The sequence below is a fragment of the Myxine glutinosa genome, chromosome 7 (assembly GCF_964187855.1).
Source record: "Myxine glutinosa chromosome 7, kmMyxGlut1.1, whole genome shotgun sequence".
NCBI lineage: Eukaryota > Metazoa > Chordata > Myxini > Myxiniformes > Myxinidae > Myxine > Myxine glutinosa.
Genome location: NC_136267.1, coordinates 117,913,349 through 117,934,258, shown reverse-complemented (window position 1 = coordinate 117,934,258; position 20,910 = coordinate 117,913,349). Strand labels below are relative to the sequence as shown.

General features: G+C 46.6%; 1 protein-coding gene across 5 annotated transcripts in view; it reads right to left on the bottom strand.

Annotated features, from left to right (window-relative positions):
• LOC137431519 (arf-GAP with GTPase, ANK repeat and PH domain-containing protein 1) overlaps positions 1-20,910 on the bottom strand; it is a 709,868-nt gene that overhangs the window by 348,068 nt on the left and 340,890 nt on the right. For 2 of the 5 annotated variants that reach the window (XM_068122904.2, XM_068122907.2), the window contains exon 1: positions 5,546-6,283. The exons of 1 other annotated variant lie outside the window; for it this stretch is intronic. In XM_068122904.2, the coding sequence (XP_067979005.1) occupies positions 5,546-5,765 (220 nt within the window). In that variant the 5' untranslated portion in view covers positions 5,766-6,283. Of the gene's footprint in view, positions 1-5,545; positions 6,284-20,910 lie in introns of those variants that run through there. 2 more of the 5 variants (XM_068122903.2, XM_068122905.2) reach the window with 1 other exon arrangement.

Genomic DNA, 20,910 nt, shown 5'->3' with positions numbered 1-20,910 from the left:
AGAATTGATTAGTTTTTGGTGAAGCTCAGGATATTATTCCCGATCCAGGAATTTTTACCATTGGAAGATAGGGCTCCAACTTGACCCACGGCGGGAGTATGCGCGCTCTACTGAGAGGCGTTCTCGTTCACCAGATGAATGTGCCTTCACTACACGACAAGCAAAGTATACGTACTTTAAAACTAGAAATGCTGATGGATACAAAGAAAAATGCTTTTTGTGGTTGTTACTCGGTAGCCTGTTTTAAAATCAAAAAAACCCTTACCTTTGTTTGGATCACCATGGTTTTGGACTCTGATATAATGGAGAATTCCCTACAAGATAACCATATTCACAGATCATTGACTGGTTGTCAGCAATGAAGGAGCACAGTAAAATAGCAATGATTATATCTTCTTCCTCTTCCTTCTCTTCCCCATATAAGGGGTGAAATCAAACTGCAGCAAGCTTTAACACTGCCTTGCCCACGATACTCCTCCACTACCCCATGCCCTCAGCCAACTCTCTCCAATCTCCAACCACCCCCTTATTGATATCCCTCCCACACAATCATCCCATCTCAACCGCAGGGTACATCAATTCCTCCCACCTTGCTCCCTCAACCTATCTGCTCTCTTCGTCATTCTCTCTCTTCCTCATCCACACAAAGTGTCCAGCCCACTTCAGACAGCCAGTTACCAATCTCCATGTCAAGTTCATCTGCACAAGAATCTCCTCCCTCAGTTCATCCATCCTCCTTCTATCCACCCTCTTCACTTCCGCAATCCTCCTGACCCAGTTGTTCTCACAGACCCGCAGCCCCTGTTGGTGTCTGTCCATACATACCACCATTGTCGAGACCATAATAGTAGTCCTCTTGTATAATTTTGTCATGTATTTGACACAAATGTATGTATTTAATTTAATTTAATTTATTGTTGATTAATTAATTAATTTAATGTTAATGAAATTGTATTATGTTGAATGTTACGTTAATTTAATGTTAATGTTAATGTGAATTTGAATTTAATTAATGTTTTTTATTAATTAATTAATTAATTAATGTCTGTTTTTGATACGAGTTAATGTATGTATGTAATTTGTCATGTATAATAAAGGTCATGTATTTGGCATCACACAAGACACCAAGACGTTCCCTTTCAATTATCTTGATATTTTTCTGTCTGCCATTACTCCCTCCAACCTTCTCCATGCATTCACACCCACCCGAATCCTATTCAGCACCTCTGCCAAAAATAGTAATTAATCACCAGATTTGGTAATTAATGAAATATATTCAGATCGATGGCCTTAAAACGATCATTCATTCATTCAGATCATATACATGTATGACAAATGCCCTATTAAGCAGTAAAAGCAGCTTCATAAACTAAGTGTAAATTTCTGGAGTTTTTTTATTTATTTGCTCAATGAGGTACTGCAAACCCATTTTGACACAATAAACACACCCTGTTGTTTCGAGCAATTTCTGGTGGGTACAACTACACCAGGAGCCAAATTGATTTAGTTCCTCATCCCTGTTCCTCAAACATGAAAGGTTCACATATGTGAGCAGGTAGCAATAATGCATCACAAATCGCACTTCTCAGGAGAGCACAGATTGTACCGATTGAGAAGTCTGAGATAAGATCTGCTGTTTTGCTTGCAAAGCAATACTGACCGTTGCATCAGATTTGCAAAATAGCGATCGTCCATGTTTCCTATACACTCGCACACGTTCATCGTGGGTGGTGAGTGGCCGAATTGATCGTCCAAAGCCGAGCAAACCCTGCTGCATCTGTCATGCCAACTGCATGGCAGTGAGATTAACTAATCACGTCCTAAGAAAGAGCATAGTGGCTGTAAAGGAACAGTAAGTACAGCCAATCACCAGCACTGGCGCAAGCTCCGAACAAGGAATGTCAACTTCGTGCAACAAAACAAATCGCTGCTTTTTTGCCGAGAGTAAGTACTTTTGTGCAATGTTTGTTCCGCTGTAAAGCGCTTATGGACTCATACCGAGGAAGTGTTTCGCTAACTGCGGAATTATTATTGCTACATTCACCAAACATAGCAACAGCAAGCTGTCAGTAAATCCTTCATCACAGGGTCCTATCTTTAGCACACAATCAGGGGAGTGTACAGCCAACGGCTGCACACACAGCACTCCATTCTCCCCATATGTCATCCCAACAGCGAAACATTTGGCCATTTACACACAACTCTTCAATTAGAGGCTGTCTGAGACGTTTTCTGCCTTTGACCTTCCGCGTCCAGTATTTCTGGGTTCACACTACACCAATCATTTTGCCCATTCCACACAAACACCGAAATGGTGAAGGACGACGTGCTTGGTGTGGTTTTGTATGCAACCTGTGGCTGCTGGTTGCATCATTTCTGGAAGCACTGCTGTGCTGATGATGCAGTGCCCCTCTACCATGAAACTGGTACTCGTTTAGCCGACCTCGGAAGGACGACAGGCTGAGTCAACCCACCTGGGGTTATTTCAACAGCACGACAGAGGCTCAAATTCAAGACCGAAGACCTCAAGCCAGCCACCTTGACCGTTAAAGCCAACACCAGACCTAAGCACATGCTGCTAAGACCCTTCAGCATGAAAAGATAAATGCAATTCTGTTGAGGGAGATAAATATTGACTTTGGTTAACTCACTACTTGTACTGCGACTGCTTATATAACGGCCCCAATATTTCCCACCTTCTTGTGGGGTCAGTTGGGGAAAGAGGTTCGCCCAACTCAGTTTCGCCCAACTCGGTTTCGCCCAACTCGGTTTCGCCCAACTCGGTTTCGCCCAACTCGGTTTCGCCCAACTCGGTTTCGCCCAACTCGGTTTCGCCCAACTCGGTTTCGCCCAACTCGGTTTCGCCCAACTCGGTTTCGCCCAACTCGGTTTCGCCCAACTCGGTTTCGCCCAACTCGGTTTCGCCCAACTCGGTTTCGCCCAACTCGGTTTCGCCCAACTCGGTTTCGCCCAACTCGGTTTCGCCCAACTCGGTTTCGCCCAACTCGGTTTCGCCCAACTCGGTTTCGCCCAACTCGGTTTCGCCCAACTCGGTTTCGCCCAACTCGGTTTCGCCCAACTCGGTTTCGCCCAACTCGGTTTCGCCCAACTCGGTTTCGCCCAACTCGGTTTCGCCCAACTCGGTTTCGCCCAACTCGGTTTCGCCCAACTCAGTTTCGCCCAACTCAGTTTCGCCCAACTCAGTTTCGCCCAACTCAGTTTCGCCCAAGTCAGTTTCGCCCAAGTCAGTTTCGCCCAAGTCAGTTTCGCCCAAGTCAGTTTCGCCCAAGTCAGTTTCGCCCAAGTCAGTTTCGCCCAAGTCAGTTTCGCCCAAGTCAGTTTCGCCCAAGTCAGTTTCGCCCAAGTCAGTTTCGCCCAAGTCAGTTTCGCCCAAGTCAGTTTCGCCCAAGTCAGTTTCGCCCAAGTCAGTTTCGCCCAAGTCAGTTTCGCCCAAGTCAGTTTCGCCCAAGTCAGTTTCGCCCAAGTCAGTTTCGCCCAAGTCAGTTTCGCCCAAGTCAGTTTCGCCCAAGTCAGTTTCGCCCAAGTCAGTTTCGCCCAAGTCAGTTTCGCCCAAGTCAGTTTCGCCCAAGTCAGTTTCGCCCAACTCAGTTTCGCCCAACTCAGTTTCGCCCAACTCAGTTTCGCCCAACTCAGTTTCGCCCAACTCAGTTTCGCCCAACTCAGTTTCGCCCAACTCAGTTTCGCCCAACTCAGTTTCGCCCAACTCAGTTTCGCCCAACTCAGTTTCGCCCAACTCAGTTTCGCCCAACTCAGTTTCGCCCAACTCAGTTTCGCCCAACTCAGTTTCGCCCAACTCAGTTTCGCCCAACTCAGTTTCGCCCAACTCAGTTTCGCCCAACTCAGTTTCGCCCAACTCAGTTTCGCCCAACTCAGTTTCGCCCAACTCAGTTTCGCCCAACTCAGTTTCGCCCAACTCAGTTTCGCCCAACTCAGTTTCGCCCAACTCAGTTTCGCCCAACTCAGTTTCGCCCAACTCAGTTTCGCCCAACTCAGTTTCGCCCAACTCAGTTTCGCCCAACTCAGTTTCGCCCAACTCAGTTTCGCCCAACTCAGTTTCGCCCAACTCAGTTTCGCCCAACTCAGTTTCGCCCAACTCAGTTTCGCCCAACTCAGTTTCGCCCAACTCAGTTTCGCCCAACTCAGTTTCGCCCAACTCAGTTTCGCCCAACTCAGTTTCGCCCAACTCAGTTTCGCCCAACTCAGTTTCGCCCAACTCAGTTTCGCCCAACTCAGTTTCGCCCAACTCAGTTTCGCCCAACTCAGTTTCGCCCAACTCAGTTTCGCCCAACTCAGTTTCGCCCAACTCAGTTTCGCCCAACTCAGTTTCGCCCAACTCAGTTTCGCCCAACTCAGTTTCGCCCAACTCAGTTTCGCCCAACTCAGTTTCGCCCAACTCAGTTTCGCCCAACTCAGTTTCGCCCAACTCAGTTTCGCCCAACTCAGTTTCGCCCAACTCAGTTTCGCCCAACTCAGTTTCGCCCAACTCAGTTTCGCCCAACTCAGTTTCGCCCAAGTCAGTTTCGCCCAAGTCAGTTTAGCCCAAGTCAGTTTCGCCCAAGTCAGTTTCGCCCAAGTCAGTTTCGCCCAAGTCAGTTTCGCCCAAGTCAGTTTCGCCCAAGTCAGTTTCGCCCAAGTCAGTTTCGCCCAAGTCAGTTTCGCCCAAGTCAGTTTCGCCCAAGTCAGTTTCGCCCAAGTCAGTTTCGCCCAAGTCAGTTTCGCCCAAGTCAGTTTCGCCCAAGTCAGTTTAGCCCAAGTCAGTTTCGCCCAAGTCAGTTTCGCCCAAGTCAGTTTCGCCCAAGTCAGTTTCGCCCAAGTCAGTTTCGCCCAACTCAGTTTCGCCCAACTCAGTTTCGCCCAACTCAGTTTCGCCCAAGTCAGTTTCGCCCAAGTCAGTTTCGCCCAACTCAGTTTCGCCCAACTCAGTTTAGCCCAACTCAGTTTAGCCCAACTCAGTTTAGCCCAACTCAGTTTAGCCCAACTCAGTTTAGCCCAACTCAGTTTAGCCCAACTCAGTTTAGCCCAACTCAGTTTAGCCCAACTCAGTTTAGCCCAACTCAGTTTAGCCCAACTCAGTTTAGCCCAACTCAGTTTAGCCCAAGTAAGTGTTCATGTCAGACGTTTGACTGAAGGTGCCAGGAATTTGGAATTTCTTCAGGGTGCCGGAGATAACTCCCCTCCTCTTCGCGAGACACCGTGGTATCTATAACGTCCACAAAGTATGAGTGATAGACGGGACACCCAGTTTAACGTCCATCCGAGGGACAATCAATCGATTGACACCTGTGAAGCACCTCGTAGTCGGGTCAGGATTCCAACTCGGACAGGTGAGCTCCACGTCAATCTGTCGGAACATTTGTTGGGCTGACAGCAGTCACAGAACGAACTCCTACAACGAACGTAACGTGACATCGTGGAAACAAAACTTCCAAAACAACCATTAGCAAGGAAGGTTAGAACAGCGAGAAAGCGATTCTTGAACGACCACACGGCACGGGTATATATATACAGGTAAGCCGCAGCTCACCTTCAATGCTGATGACGTGCTCGCGGATCTGTGTCTGCAGAGCTAGGTCTTCTATCTGCTCGAGAAGATCGTAGATTGAGTATATGTTGGGATGGACACTTTCGAAACGTTGGATCTCAGCACGGATCGCCGCCGAATTGGAAAGCTGTTGTTGCTGCTGCTGTTGGATGAACTGTGGCGGCTGGTGGTGCAGGTGGTGATGGTGGTGGTGATTATTCATGATGATGTAACAGTGCTTGGTGCCCCCAGAGGCCTCGCAGCACTTTTTACCTTTCCACTTCGACCGAATCAGCAAAGTCTCGCCTCGGCCATCTCTTCCTATGGACCTATTGTCTGTTGTCGAACCCAGCCGGGATTAGTTTAGCCGAGACCTCCTCGTCCGCTGGTCGTCCGTCTCCTCGTCTCTCTCTGTCTGTCTGTTCGCCGCTTCCCCCCTCACGTCTCAAAGCCACCACACGTCGCATCAAGGCAAAGGTACCGTTTTCCTCATCGCTACCTTCAACGAACCGAAACTAACGAGACGGAAAAAGCGACACCGGACAGAGCAACGCAAAGAAAATGTTTTTTTTACAACGCATGTACAACGAAGCCCTTATGTTAAGATTAAGAAAAAATTGATTGGATTTTCACTCAGCGAACTCCGCCTCAGATGCCGCCGTTCGCTAAACACCAGCGGCGTCTCATGCATACAGTGATGCTGTAGACTATACGCAAACTGCGTACTACGTCACATCCTGCGTTTAAGCGTTACCTAATTATTAATCTTAGCTTTTAGAGTCAAGCTTATAATCTGTAAATTATGTGCACCTGAGCTTTGTTTCACAAAAAAAAATCATTTTTTACTGAAGCAAAGAAACCAAATTTGTGATGAGAGCCACAACCGAGCCAACAATTTTGTGAATACATCCGCACCTCTTTTTTTTTTTTTTTTTTTTCATGAAACGCATTTTATGACGATGCGAACTTGGAAAGTAATTTCGGTATGTATCTAAATATATATATATATATATACATTTTTTTCGCACTTGTGGTCATGTTGCAAAACCACTTTCCACACTTGTGTTGGTGTTCCAAAACCACTTTCCACACTTGTGGTCATGTTGCAAAACCACTTTCCACACTTGTGGTCATGTTGCAAAACCACTTTCCACACGTGTGTTGGTGTTGCAAAACCACTTTCCACACTTGTGTTGGTGTTGCAAAACCACTTTCCACACTTGTGGTCATGTTGCAAAACCACTTTCCACACTTGTGTTAGTGTTGCAAAACCACTTTCCACACTTGTGGTCATGTTGCAAAACCACTTTCCACACTTGTGGTCATGTTGCAAAACCACTTTCCACACGTGTGTTGGTGTTGCAAAACCACTTTCCACACTTGTGTTGGTGTTGCAAAACCACTTTCCACACTTGTGGTCATGTTGCAAAACCACTTTCCACACTTGTGTTGGTGTTGCAAAACCACTTTCCACACTTGTGGTCATGTTGCAAAACCACTTTCCACACTTGTGTTAGTGTTGCAAAACCACTTTCCACACTTGTGTTGGTGTTGCAAAACCACTTTCCACACTTGTGGTCATGTTGCAAAACCACTTTCCACACTTGTGTTAGTGTTGCAAAACCACTTTCCACACTTGTGTTGGTGTTGCAAAACCACTTTCCACACTTGTGGTCATGTTGCAAAACCACTTTCCACACTTGTGTTAGTGTTGCAAAACCACTTTCCACACTTGTGTTGGTGTTGCAAAACCACTTTCCACACTTGTGGTCGTGTTGCAAAACCACTTTCCACACTTGTGTTGGTGTTGCAAAACCACTTTCAACACTTGTGCTGGCATTTAAAACCACTTCCGTTGAACTTGGGGACGACTAAGAAGAAGACCTTTGTTGGTCGAAAGCTTGTCGACAATTAAAGATCGACGTCCTGAAGCTACGTCCGCGTCTGATTTAATCTCCCGATTATTTATGTTATGCAAATGAGACGCCCTGCTCGTACTGTGGAGTTTCTACTATTTCTCACAGTTATATCTATATATAGATATATATCTATATATATAAAACACAGTTTGTGTGTGTGTAATGTTACCGATAGACTCCTAAACGGAGAGGCTCACGTACTTGATATTTGGCACAGACATGGCCATTGAGGCTGGGAAGGACATGGCTGACCTAAAAATATTTGACGAGATCCATATTTTTTATTCATATTTACCTCAGCACATTTCAGCGAGGAATATTATACACAGAATCTGAGCGGTGGCATAGCAGGGCGCTGATTCGCTCAGAGCGATCACGTGATGTGCCATTCCCGCCGCCAGACCATCTATATCTATCTATAATTCCAGTAATCTCTGTGTGTATGTGTGTGTGTTTGTCTGTGACCGCTGTTTCTCGACAACCACGGGTCCGATATACTTGAAACTTGCCAGGTATATTGCTGGGGACCCGAGGATGTGCCTTTTCAAGGTGTGAAATTAATCGGACAAGTGGTTCCCAAGGTATGGTCACCGTACTCGCAAGCCGTTCGCTTTGGCTTTGCGAATGGACCAAACCATTTCATGTAAATAGAGGGGGGGGGTTCTGTGGTCGTTACTGCCACGTGGTTTCAAAGTTTTTTTTTGTTGTTGTTGTTTGCACGCATGTTTTTTTGCACCCACGTACGGGCACGCCCTAGTATATAAAACACAGTTTGTGTGTGTGTAATGTTACCGATAGACTCCTAAACGGAGAGGCTCACGTACTTGATATTTGGCACAGACATGGCCATTGAGCCTGGGAAGGACATGGCCGACCTAAAAATATTTGACGAGATCCATATTTTTTATTCATATTTACCTCAGCGCATTTCAGTGAGGAATATTATACACGGAATCTGACCTGGTGGCAGAGCAGCGTGCTGATTCGCTCAGAGCGATCACGTGATGTTCCATCCCCGCAGCCAGACCATTGAACAAAAGACACAGTTTGTGTGTGTGTAATGTTACCGATAGACTCCGAAACGGAAAGGCTCACGTACTTGATATTTGGCACAGACATGGCCATTGAGCCTGGGAAGGACATGGCCGACCTAAAAATATTTGACGAGATCCATATTTTTTATTCATATTTACCTCAGCGCATTTCAGCGAGGAATATTATACACGGAATCTGACCTGGTGGCAGAGCAGCGCGCTGATTCGCTCAGAGCGATCACGTGATGTCCCATCCCCGCCGCCAGACCATTGAACATAAAACACAGTTTGTGTGTGTGTAATGTTGTAATGTGTGAAATGTACGGGTCTCCCTTCCCCCGCCCGGCAACGCCGGTACTGGAGGGCGTCACAGGATCGGTGAGTCTCCAAAATCCGCTTCGTGCTGCTGCGAAGATGCAGGACGATGTCGCGATTGTTGTGCTGCTCTCCGACCATGAGAACTGCAACGTCATTGTTGACTGGCCCTCCCTTTCCCTCCCCCTTCCCCCTCCCCCCTACCCCCTACCCTCCCCCTCCCTTCCCCCTCCACCCTACCCCCCTCCCCTTCTCCCCTCACCCTCCCCCCTCCACCTCCCTTTTCCCCCTCCCCCTCCCTTTTCCCCCTCCCCCTGCCCCTCCCTTTTCCCCCTCCCCCTCCCCCTACCCCTTCCCCCCTCCCCACTCCCCCCACCCAACCCCTCCACCACCTCCCCCTCCCCCTCCCCCCTCTTCTCCCCTCCCCCCCTCTTCTCCCCTCCCCCCCTCTCCTCCCCTCCCCCCCGTTCCCCTCCCCTCCCCTTCCGCCTCCCCTCCCCTCCCCCACCCGGCAATGCCAGGTACTTCTGCTAGTTGAACATAAAATACAGTTTGTGTGTGTGTAATGTTACCGATAGACTCCGAAACGGAGAGGCTCACGTACTTGATATTTGGCACAGACATGGCCATTGAGCCTAGGAAGGACATTGCCGACCTAAAAATATTTGACGAGATCCATATTTTTTATTCATATTTACCTCAGCGCATTTCAGCAAGGAATATTATACACGGAATCTGAGCGGTGGCAGAGCAGCGCGCTGATTCGCTCAGAGCGATCACGTGATGTTCCATCCCCGCCGCCAGACCATTGAACATAAAACATAGTTTGTGTGTGTGTAATGTTGTAATGTGTGTAATGTACAGGTCTCCCTTCCCCCGCCCGGCAACGCTGGTACTGGAGGGCGTCACAGGATCGGTGAGTCTCCAAAATCCGCTTCGTGCTGTTGCGAAGATGCAGGACGATGTCGCGATTGTTGTGCTGCTCTCCGACCATGAGAACTGCAACGTCATTGTTGACTGGCCCTCCCTTTCCCTCCCCCTTCCCCCTACCCTCTCCCCTTCTCCCCTCACCCTCCCCCCTCCCCCTCCCTTTTCCCCCTCCCCCTCCCCCATCCCCCTCCCTTTTCCTCCTACCTTTACCCCCTCCCCCTCCCCCTACCCCTTCCCCCCGGGCGTGGCCGGTCGGCCGAAAGGCGGGGCATGTCCTCAGTTCCACCCTGCGCCTCGTGACGCCTTCGCTCCGGGCGTGGCCCGAGCTGCGCTTCCACGCCCGGACGCTCGCGCCACCCACTGGTGCGCGGAATTATTTCCCACTGACAATGTGTCCGCCACAGCCTCTTGATTCTCGTTCCTGTTGCTGTTTACTGAAGCTACGGACACTACAACTGGCGAGGAGGTAAACGGTTCTGGCGAAAATGACGTCGGTAGGCTCATTGGAGACTTCCGAGGACGACGATTTTGAAGCATACAAAGAACCCTTGGAACTGGAAGCCTATTTCATAGCGAACGACATCTGACTAGGCGAGGTGGGCACCATTGCTGCCGTGATCCAAGTGGCCGACAGGAAGAAGGTGGCTACAATGATCTCACTGATCTGTAAGAGTACTTACGCTACTTTGAAAGACTTGTGTCTCCCGGAAATACCTTCTGCTAAAACGTACAAGCAGTTGTGTGAAATGCTACGAAATCATTTCAAGCCGCGAGTATTCGAAGTGGCGGAAACTTATCGTTTTCACCAGACGACCCAGAGTGAAAACCAGAATGTCACGGACTAGTATCCTATGGAAACAAGCTAAAACGTTTGGCCTTCACTTGTAATTTCGAAAACTACCTCCCACGTGCTTTACGGGACCAGTTTGTTGGAGGTATACACAGCCAGTCCACCAAGAAAAAATGACTTTCCGAGGACAGAACATTCGAACAAACTTTGGCTGTGGCTGAGGAAACGACTGAAAAAGAAGTAAAACAATTCAACTATGGAGAGCATGGGGTGTCGGGCTCTGTGGACTTTACAACGAGAATAAAAAAAACAAAAGGATTCGCATCATATCATGGTCCTCGTTTCAAGGATCGGTCGGAAAAAAGGACCCTACCGTTTCCAAAGGAAAAACGTTGCTACAGATATGGCTCTACGGAACATCTGCCTGATACATGCAAACATGCTCGTACCATCTGTGGATTCTGCCGACGTGAGGGCCATTTGGTTAAGGTGTGTTTGAACAAACAGCAAAATGCAAAACGTCTTTTGAAACAAACCCATCATGTTATAGCTTCGAACGATGAGTCAGAGGACGAGCTGGATATGGTTCATTTAATGCATATAAACTCTACATCTGTTTCAAAAAACACGACTGAACTCCGCACTACCAACTCAAAATCTCCATCGATGGAACAGAGATTCCGATGGAAATTGATACGGGAAGTTCAGTTACTCTACTAAACAGTCGTGGTTTTCAACGTCTGTCCGGTGACATCAATACCTTGAAACCAAGTACGGTACAATATTACTGAAGAGCTACATGGGTGATGTCATCAAATGCTTTGGTGAGAAAGAAATGTGTGTTCAAATCGGGGAGCAACGCGGTTTTGTTACAGTGCGTGTGGTCGATGGAGCAGGACCTTCATTACTGGGTAGAGATATTATTTTTTTTAAATTCCCTTCCCTGCAAAAATTTTTTTTTTTTTTTTTTTTTTTTTTTGTATACAAGATCGAGGCTCGTGAAAGAGCTAACATTAATCACACAAAAAGTCAAACCGACACATAAAACACAAAAAAGGGTAGTAGGCCAATGGGTAGTAGGCCTGAATAGGGTAGTAGGCCAATCCTTCCTATGACCTAAGTACCAGCGCCTTCCGGTACGCGAGGAAATAGTCCCGCCCGAGCCACAGCGTAATTGATGGATTGCGCCGAGCGAAGCGAGCCACAACGCGGGCCGTTAACAGAAGACTAAACCCGATTGTAAGCGGTTCGGCCAAAATCGCGCCACAGGTACTCAATGGGGAAATCACTAAAGCGATCGGACGAGAAAGAAACCAGAGAATAAGAAGGAACAGGAATTTATTAATTATTATACAAAAAAACAAAGAAAGAGGGGGAAGGGAACGAAAGTAATTTACAGGGCGAAGAAGAAGAAGATACACAGGGCAAATCTTAAACACTCTTACTTATACCCAGGGACAAGACAAACAGAACAAACTCACGTACACTAATGGGGTTTTCAGGCAGGAATGGCGGGAAGGATGAGAAGGGCAGATTGTCCACAGGACTGGTGGGCAGGGAGGTTCGGGAATCGTGGCACGCCGTTGGTGGCCCACGTGCACGCCCTCGCTCTTTGTTCAGCAAGAACCCGGTCGTCAGCGCGTCTCTCTCCAGCGCTCCTTTCTCATGCGTCTCTGCCTTCTCACCGTCTCTTGCACCTCCTCCCCCGTCTGTGGTGGGGGCCTCGCGCCTCGCCAAGTTTTCTGAAAATCGTCACACCTCCCTGACGGACCCTGTATGTATATACATATATATATATATATATATATATATATATATATATATATATGTATATATATATATGTACTGTATATATATATGTATATATATATATATATATATATATATATATATATATATATATATATATATATATACATAATGGCACAATACTCGCTATCAAAAGTGGGACACGAGGGTTGCAAAATAAATACTTCCATTTAGTGTTCTTGTAATTTTTACTTAACAGATGGATGTGTCCTAAATCAGAAAAAAAGCCCAAGAAGATAATGCAATGTTCATACTGCTCATGAAATGGCCTCAATCATGAAAAAGCTGCTTTTTTTTACTTAAGTTACATGGTGTCCACTTTCCCTCTATATCTCCCTGAAACAACACATTTGCAGGGGTTGTTAATGATTGTTAATAATGTTAAGAGTGCCTCATGATAATATACCTATGAATGCCGAGAAAATATAAAACTGCTTAATTTTATCACAAATACATCAAGTGGACACCGTAACTTACGTAGTATGGTGTATCAAAGGTCTCTGCTAAACTACATTGCTGCACTTTCAAAGCACCCTTTATTTACAAATATGTCAACCACACACACACACACACAGACAAATGTAACTGAGCTCATTAACATCAATTTTATTTGGCAAACCATAGACATATTAACACTTGCGTCTACGTAAGTTACAATAATGACGGTGGACACCAAAAGTCACAAGTTCAAGCAAACAACAGTTTATTGAACATGTCAACTTATTTACATGAAAGTTTCAAACACGAGATGTGCTGTACTGTACATCGTCTTTTTTTGGGGGGGGGGGGGGGGGATTTGAAGAAAACAGTGAAAAAGGTGTTTTATTTGTAGTGGCACTGTTGGATTTCTGCAATCGTTCCTTCTTCTCCTGATAGAGCTGCCTACGTCTTTCATTTGATCTTCTTCTTGCTTGTGCCGTTTGTTTTCCCCTCTGCTTGGTTTTCTGCTGTCTCCAGATTTCTCGCTGGCGTTCTTTCCCAAAACGCGTTTTGGGTGTGTACTTGTTTGTGGTTGCATGACTTCCATCCAACTCCAGCTTCTTTTTAGCACGATACCGCTGGACTCGCAACCGTGTTTTCTCCCTGTATTGTGCTTGCTTTTCTTCACTCAGACTAATTAGGTGCAACTTTACCCGCAAACTTTCCGTTTGTTTGAAGTCTGCATAGCGTTGTGGATTAACTTTCATATTTCTTCTCCAATCTCTTTGACGCTCTGCTTTACTCTTTTTCGCTTTCACTGATTTCACGTCTGGTGCTGTTGGCTGCGATTCTTTTGGTTGCTTTAGTCTCAGCCTCAGGTGGTAACGCGTTTCCTCCATTCTGTAAAAACCAAAATTATAAGTAATCATCATTCAAACGCCTATTCCTCCTTTGCAAGTTGCTCTACAAACCAACCTAGCATTTCAGTAATTGAATCCCACAAATAAATCCAGCAATAATCTCCAGCAAATCCTGTTAATTTCTTCATCACCATGTTACAGTAAAATACATAAACAAACAGGGATAAAAAATGCATACTGGTCATGTCATCAAGATAACGCATGTAATGTATGTAGAGATAAATGTATTCTATCCAATAATATTCATATTTAGAAAGAGCTATTTCAAAAATGAATTGGCCAATTCTAACAAAAACCTGTCTGTAAAGTGGATATTTTATTGCTAACATTCATATTAGCTGCAACTTGTGTGACTTATAATTTATTGTTAAATATTTAATTTAACGAGCGAGCCACAGGCTTGTTTCCTTATTTGGGCATGGGGCTGACAGCCCCGCCCTTCGTGGCGCGCCCTGGGCTTGCCTCTTCCCGGCGACCCCGCCCCTACACGATGATTTTTGCGATGATACCAATGTGTCAGACGTCTACGTACGTAACATACCATCAAATTGGACACTGCGTTTCATATTTCAGCGTTCGTTCGGAACTGGCGGCTGCTTCAGGCATCTATCTGATTGGATGATGAGTGATAGGCATTCCACCACCCCACGAGGCTTGAAAACCCGTCTTTTGCTTTCGCGGTGTAAAAGCCTAAGGGGGTTCTACGTACGTTACAAAGTGGACACGGAAATTATCTTCGGCGAAAGTTTTAAATTTTCATCCCCAAGGTCAGGGTTTCAGAACTTGTGTGAATACTAAGGAAAAGTATTCAATGCAAGAAGTGTTCATCACGTAGTCAGTATTCTACAGATAGTTAGGAATTGTTATAATTGATTAACCAAACTGTGAAAGTTCAGTGGACACGGAGGTAACGTACGTTCCCGGTAACAGTCTGATCGATTTATTGATTAGGTAACCACCTTTCCGGAAGTGATTGTTTGTGGATATATTTCTTTCATCCACAACCAAACTAGGGTCAAAATGTAAACAAAGACAATATCCTGTACATATGTTATTTTTCATTTTCAACAATACTTGTCACGTGATGTCCCATTTTTGGATGCCATTTTGGGCTAATGTTCGCAATAAAAATAGTGAATAAAACACACAATACACACATCAAAGTTTTTTTATTTATTTCTTTTATATCTTTATACATATACACATATCATATAACAAGGATACTTTCATGGTATGACTACTTTGCAAGCCAGAAGAATGAATAAACTGCAGACACAAAAGTTAGCGAATATTGTGCCATTACACATATATATATATATATATATATATATATATGTATATATATATATATATATATATAATTATATATATATATATATATACACACACACTAATATCTCTATATATAAAGGAGGAGTGTCTGTCTGTCTGTCTTGATGTCCGCTTATAACTCAAGAACTACACATCGGAGAAAAGTTTTAGACACAGATTCGGAATCAGCATAAAATCCCAGTGGTTATAGGCGACTTTTTATTTTAATATCAATGGTTATTAGCTCTTTCACGAGCCTCGATTCAGTATACAAAAAAAAAAATGGTTTAAAAAACCGCGCCAGCTGCAATTCCGTGGTGTAGTTTGTGGCGGCGCTATTGCCCCTTTCCGATCCCATGATGCATTGCGGTTCCGATTCGCGATGAGGTCTATGCGCTATCACCGACACTTTTCCACCTTTTCCATACCTTTTAATCAGATTTACCTTATCGTCCATCGTAACCACATTACGCTTGGAAACACTAGCATTATCCTTCTTCGGACCCATGGCTAACACAGACAGAGTAAAGGAATACTGTACGTCGCCTCTGTTGTGAATGCGAATCAGCGGTTGCGTGTATGTACAGTATACTGTACGTACATATTTATATTTTTTTAATGTGCTTTTTATTGTATTTTAAATTGTTTTTTTGCTTCTTTTATTGTTAATTTATGTACTATTTTATTTATTTTAAATATATTGTTACGGACGCGGTTAAAGATGTTATTTACCGAGCGGTTGGTATTACCGCGACCGAACAGTTATTCCCTGACTAATACCCGATTTGCCCCAAACTTTGGCCGGATCGCGCCACCGCTATTCAATCGGGAAAACTCTAAAGCGACCGAATGCAAAGAGGAAAACGAAGGCAAAGAAAGGTTTGGAAATACTACTAAATTTATTTACTATTCACACACATAAGCAAAAAGACAGCAGTCACGTTTATTTACAAGCACATGAGACGCAGGTGACACAGTGAAAATACTAGCTTATACAGACTTATTGTTACTACCCAGGGACAAGACAAAAGACAGACTACGAGCACACTTACACGGGGAATGATGATAGGGATGGCAGGTGGGTGGCTGGTGGATGGCTGGCGGGATAGGGAGGTCCAACTAGTTCTGCAGCTGATCGACTCGTGGGCAGCCGCCGCTCCTTCGCGGCCCTGCTCCAAACTGCCGTCCAGGCCTCACGCTGCTGTGGCTGCAGTTTTGGTGGCTCCAGCTGCAGCAAATGCAGTTTCGGTGGCTCGAGCTGCAGTGAGTGCAGTTTCGGTGGCTCGAGCTGCAGTTCAACCCTGGACTTCTTCTCGTCTCTCTGTCGTCAAAGCTCATCTCCCTTGTCTGCCTTGGGAACGCCCTGCCTGCGGGTTATATAGACCCCACCCCTCAACCTTCGCGAACCTCCTCGATGTTTCTCTCCACACCCTCTCCAAGTCCAACCCCTTGTTCGTGGTTGGTTGAGTGGGGCCGACTCACTCCTCCCCTCTATGACGAGGTGGAGACACGCCTTTATTCTCCGACCCTGCCTCGTGGTCAATGGCGGCAATTGGAGGGGAGGTTCTTGGCAATGGCAATTGACGAAAAGGGGGAATGGAAGTTTTGGGAGTGGGAATGGAAGTTTTGGGAGTGGGAATGAAGTTTTGGGAGTGGGAATGAAGGGAATCTATCTCTTTCACTGGTGCCATGGAGTATTTCAATTAATGGGAGACACAGCCTTACCCTAAAACACATAATAAGATATAAGCTATCGAACAGGGGTATTCTATGATTAGCTGTGGTGTGGATGCTTTATGGACTAATATGGGACGCCCTTTTGACCTTTACACAGCTCCGGAGGCAGGAGGCGCAGAATAACAATAATAATAATACACACAATAAAAAAAATACAGTCCTCAGATCCGCAACAATATCTTCAAGGAAAACAAATGTTTTCACGTCCGTAGGAGTGACGTAAAGTCGCACATAATGACAAAATGCGCGCCATTTTTTCGCACCAAGAACGAATAAACGGTTTTTTTTTTAGTTGAGATTTTATTCGAATTCAAATTTCATTAAATTCCAACTGTTGGAAACAATAATTATTTCAACTGTTGGAAATATTTTTTTGGTTAACCAACGACGGTCGATTTAATCTCGACCTTCCCCAAATGCGGAAGAGTGCGGCGCTGCAGGAGCGCAGGTGAAACCCAGGAAATGCACGTTGGTATTCACAGTGGAAATGCCCATGGACGGCATCGTGGTTAACGGCATCGTGGTTAACGGCATCGTGGTTAACGGCATCGTGGTGAACGGCATTGCTACGAATTCCTTCTGGGAATCTGACCCAAGCCACAATCTCCCAAACCCATACTCCATAGTCCAAACATTGGCAAGTCCTTCTCTCCCAGACACGGTAATGACTAACGTACCCTCCGACCTCCCCTCATCCTGCTTCCAGGCCCTGGGCTCCTCTGGCTTTGTCGATTGTGAGAGTCCAAAGCTTTTTAGCTCCAGTCAGAGCTGACTCGGTGGTGCAAAGTCTGCCATTTCAATCGTTGTGGGACGGGTCGGGTGTTGTGGGACGGGTCGGGTGTTGTGGGACGGGTCGGGTGTTGTGGGACGGGTCGGGTGTTGTGGGACTGGTCGGGTGTTGTGGGACGGGTCGGGTGTTGTGGGACGGGTCGGGTGTTGTGGGACGGGTCGGGTGTTGTGGGTCTGGTCGGGTATTGTGGGACGGGTCGGGTATTGTGGGACGGGTCGGGTGTTGTGGGACGGGTCGGGTATTGTGGGACGGGTCGGGTATTGTGGGACGGGTCGGGTACTGTGGGACGGGTCGGGTACTGTGGGACGGGTCGGGTACTGTGGGACGGGTCGGGTACGTGGGACGGGTCGGGTGTTGTGGGACGGGTCGGGTGTTTTGGGACGGGTCGGGTGTTGTGGGACGGGTCGGGTGTTGTGGGACGGGTCGGGTACTGTGGGACTGGTCGGGTACTGTGGGACGGGTCGGGTACTGTAGGACGGGTCGGGTACTGTGGGACGGCTCGGGTACTGTGGGACGGGTCGGGTACTGTGGGACGGCTCGGGTACTGTGGGACAGGTCGGGTATTGTGGGACGGGTGATGTTGAAGCGATCGTCAGAACGATGTTGTATCGAGACCAGAATCCCGCTCGGTTGACAGTCACACTGCCAAAGATAGGCAAAAGTGTCCTCAAGAGACGGCTGGGAAATCACACCTTCGGGTATGGACGTTCAACGGCTCCCAATCGACGAAACGCAAATTCCCACCTAAAATCCACGTTACACACACACACACCAGATTAACGTCTGGATGGTTGTGAAAATGGTTGAAGCGAGGTGAAGAACCTGGAGCGATGCGAAATCAGGCGCGAGACAAAACGGCCAACGGTCCGTTCTCGAGACGTAACGGCACTCTAATGATTCTCTTCGGAATCAACCGCAAAACCTGTCACGCAGGTTTATCTGTCACAACGATAACAACTCTGTCGCAGGAATCAGTTTTCCCAGGAAACCCCAAAGTTAACCAGAAATGTATACCAAGAGGTTTTGAGAAATTGAAAATTGACAAAACGTCATGTTAGTGGGGGGGCCAATGTTTTCCCGTTGAATTCAAATGTTAATTTGTGGACACTGGTTGGGTTGTCTTTAGGGATGATAGAAGTTGTAGAAAAAATATGTCTCCATTTTTTTCAAGTTCTTTATAGCGGCCATTTTGGATTATCAAAATGGCGTTTGTTGAAAACCGAAATTGTCATTATCTTGGCTTCTAAATGACCTAGAGTGTTAATTTTGGTGTCCAAATGTACATATTTGCGGATACTTAATCCAATAAACACACATTTATACACCTACATATGATCAAAAGGGTTCTTATGGCAGCCATCTTGGATTTTCACGCACTTATGCCAACACATATATATATTTTTTTCCATCATTTTCACTTCTAAATCACATAAAGGCTGGACTTTAGTGTTCAAATGTACACTTATAATGTCTTTGTGCAATATTTTTAGTTGGCAGTGTTCATTGTTACATTGAAGGATCTCCATCCTCCTCATCATCAGTGTTATCGATTCCCATGGGGCGCTCCTGACCCGTGTTACCACACACCTCTTCATCTGCCCCACACATACACATCTCAGAACAGTTGAGATGCTGAGACCTGCATGAGCAGTGAGACATGCATTGGGTCTTCTTGCAGTTACATTTGATTAGATGTGTGATGGCAGCTGGGGCTGGAGGGTCCTTGGTTGTGATGGGCACCAGCTGATCTCCTTCTGCTCTCCATCCATGTTCTGTTGGTTGTGGAAGCTGGGGGTCCGGTACATCAGCCTGATGCCACACCATGGCCTGGAAATGTGCACGAGCAATGGCTTCATGTAAAGCTCCCCGTGTTGGTGGCAGCTTCTGTGCCTCTAGCTGTTTCTTGGTAAACAGTCTCCACCTCAGCTTGCCCACATCCACAACTGTAGTACGAGGCTCATACAGCTGGCATACAAATGCCTCAATGTCACTTTCTGTGTCAGCTCTCAGCTCCTCAGAGGCCCCAAGGTCATGAAACGCAGATACCACCTCAACAGAGCACCTATTGAGGGCTTGCCAACATGTGAGCTTTCCCTTGCCGGCAAACCGACCAGTCTGGTCTGCTCCCGTGAATGCATGGAATCCTGGTAGGGCTGCAGCCTTCCTGACACCAAGTTCATGTACTATTGGTTCCAGTGAGATTTGCCTCTTCTTGTTCCCCACACCCGTGATGAAGTATGTGTCTTTGCATAGTTCATGGTACCGGTGGAGTGCTAGGATGAATACATCAGTATCAGGTGACTGAATGTACAGCTGTGTTGCACCTCTTCGGACGGCATCTAGACTGTGAAGAAAGATCCTCGTATTAGCCTCCTCCTGGGAGCTACGGAGATGCTGTACATCCATGCAGTTGGAGAAGACATCCTGCCTTGAAGTGACGATGAAGACCTTGGTAGTCCCCTCAAAGTGACACAGAGCTTTCTTTGCCAGATAGACAGTTAGCTCATCTTTGGTGTTGGTGTGCGACAGGAACTGTTTTGCTGTCAGTTTCCCAATCGGGGTGCTGTCTTGAACGTGGTAAGCAGTGGGCGGCTTGCCACCTTGGCGCCTCTCCCGTGTGGCCTCTTTCAGTGAATTTGGCAGATCATATCGGTCAAACACGAGGTGGACTTCATCATACCCGTTGGTCTTGCAGTCCAGTGTTGCATTGAAATGGCCAGCCCACTGGGCACATGTTTTGACCCATTGTGGCTTACCCATTGCTTGCACTAATGCCATGCCGTCTATGACAGTCACCTTCTTGGGAGGGGGTGGAGTATGTTCAGGATTGTCGTCGTCTGGCTGCTGACCAGTGCCAGTTGACTTCTTGGGTAGATCTTCTAGGATGCCCATGAGCTTGCTTTTGTCTGTGCATGGTAGTAGTGTCCCAGCCATTGCAAAGAGGGTTCGTGGAAGCGCGGTGAATTCATATTGACCTATGGCATCCTTCAAGTTGATCTCTGGTCGTGAGCGGGCCACGATCAGCATGCGCGCAAACAGTGACCTGTCGTCTTTCAGCTCTACAACCTTGTCTGCCAGTTTGTGCTTCACAGCTTTCCTGGCACTCTTCCACATCTTCAGTTTGACCTTTCCCATTCTGGCCCAAAGGTTGATTTCATTTGTGTTGATGCGCTCTGCAACAAACGTGTTATACGCTTTCTGACCAATCTCATCTTGGTTGCAGACATCCTTCTGTACTTCAGCTGGCATCACCACCTTGGTGATGATAGTCGTCAGGTCTTCACCCTCATGCGTCATGGGATTCATGGACTCTCTGATCACATTCTTCAGTCGACGAATGTTGTCTTCCTGCCGAGCCCAGACTGTGGTTGATAGGTCGTGGTGCTCCTTGCG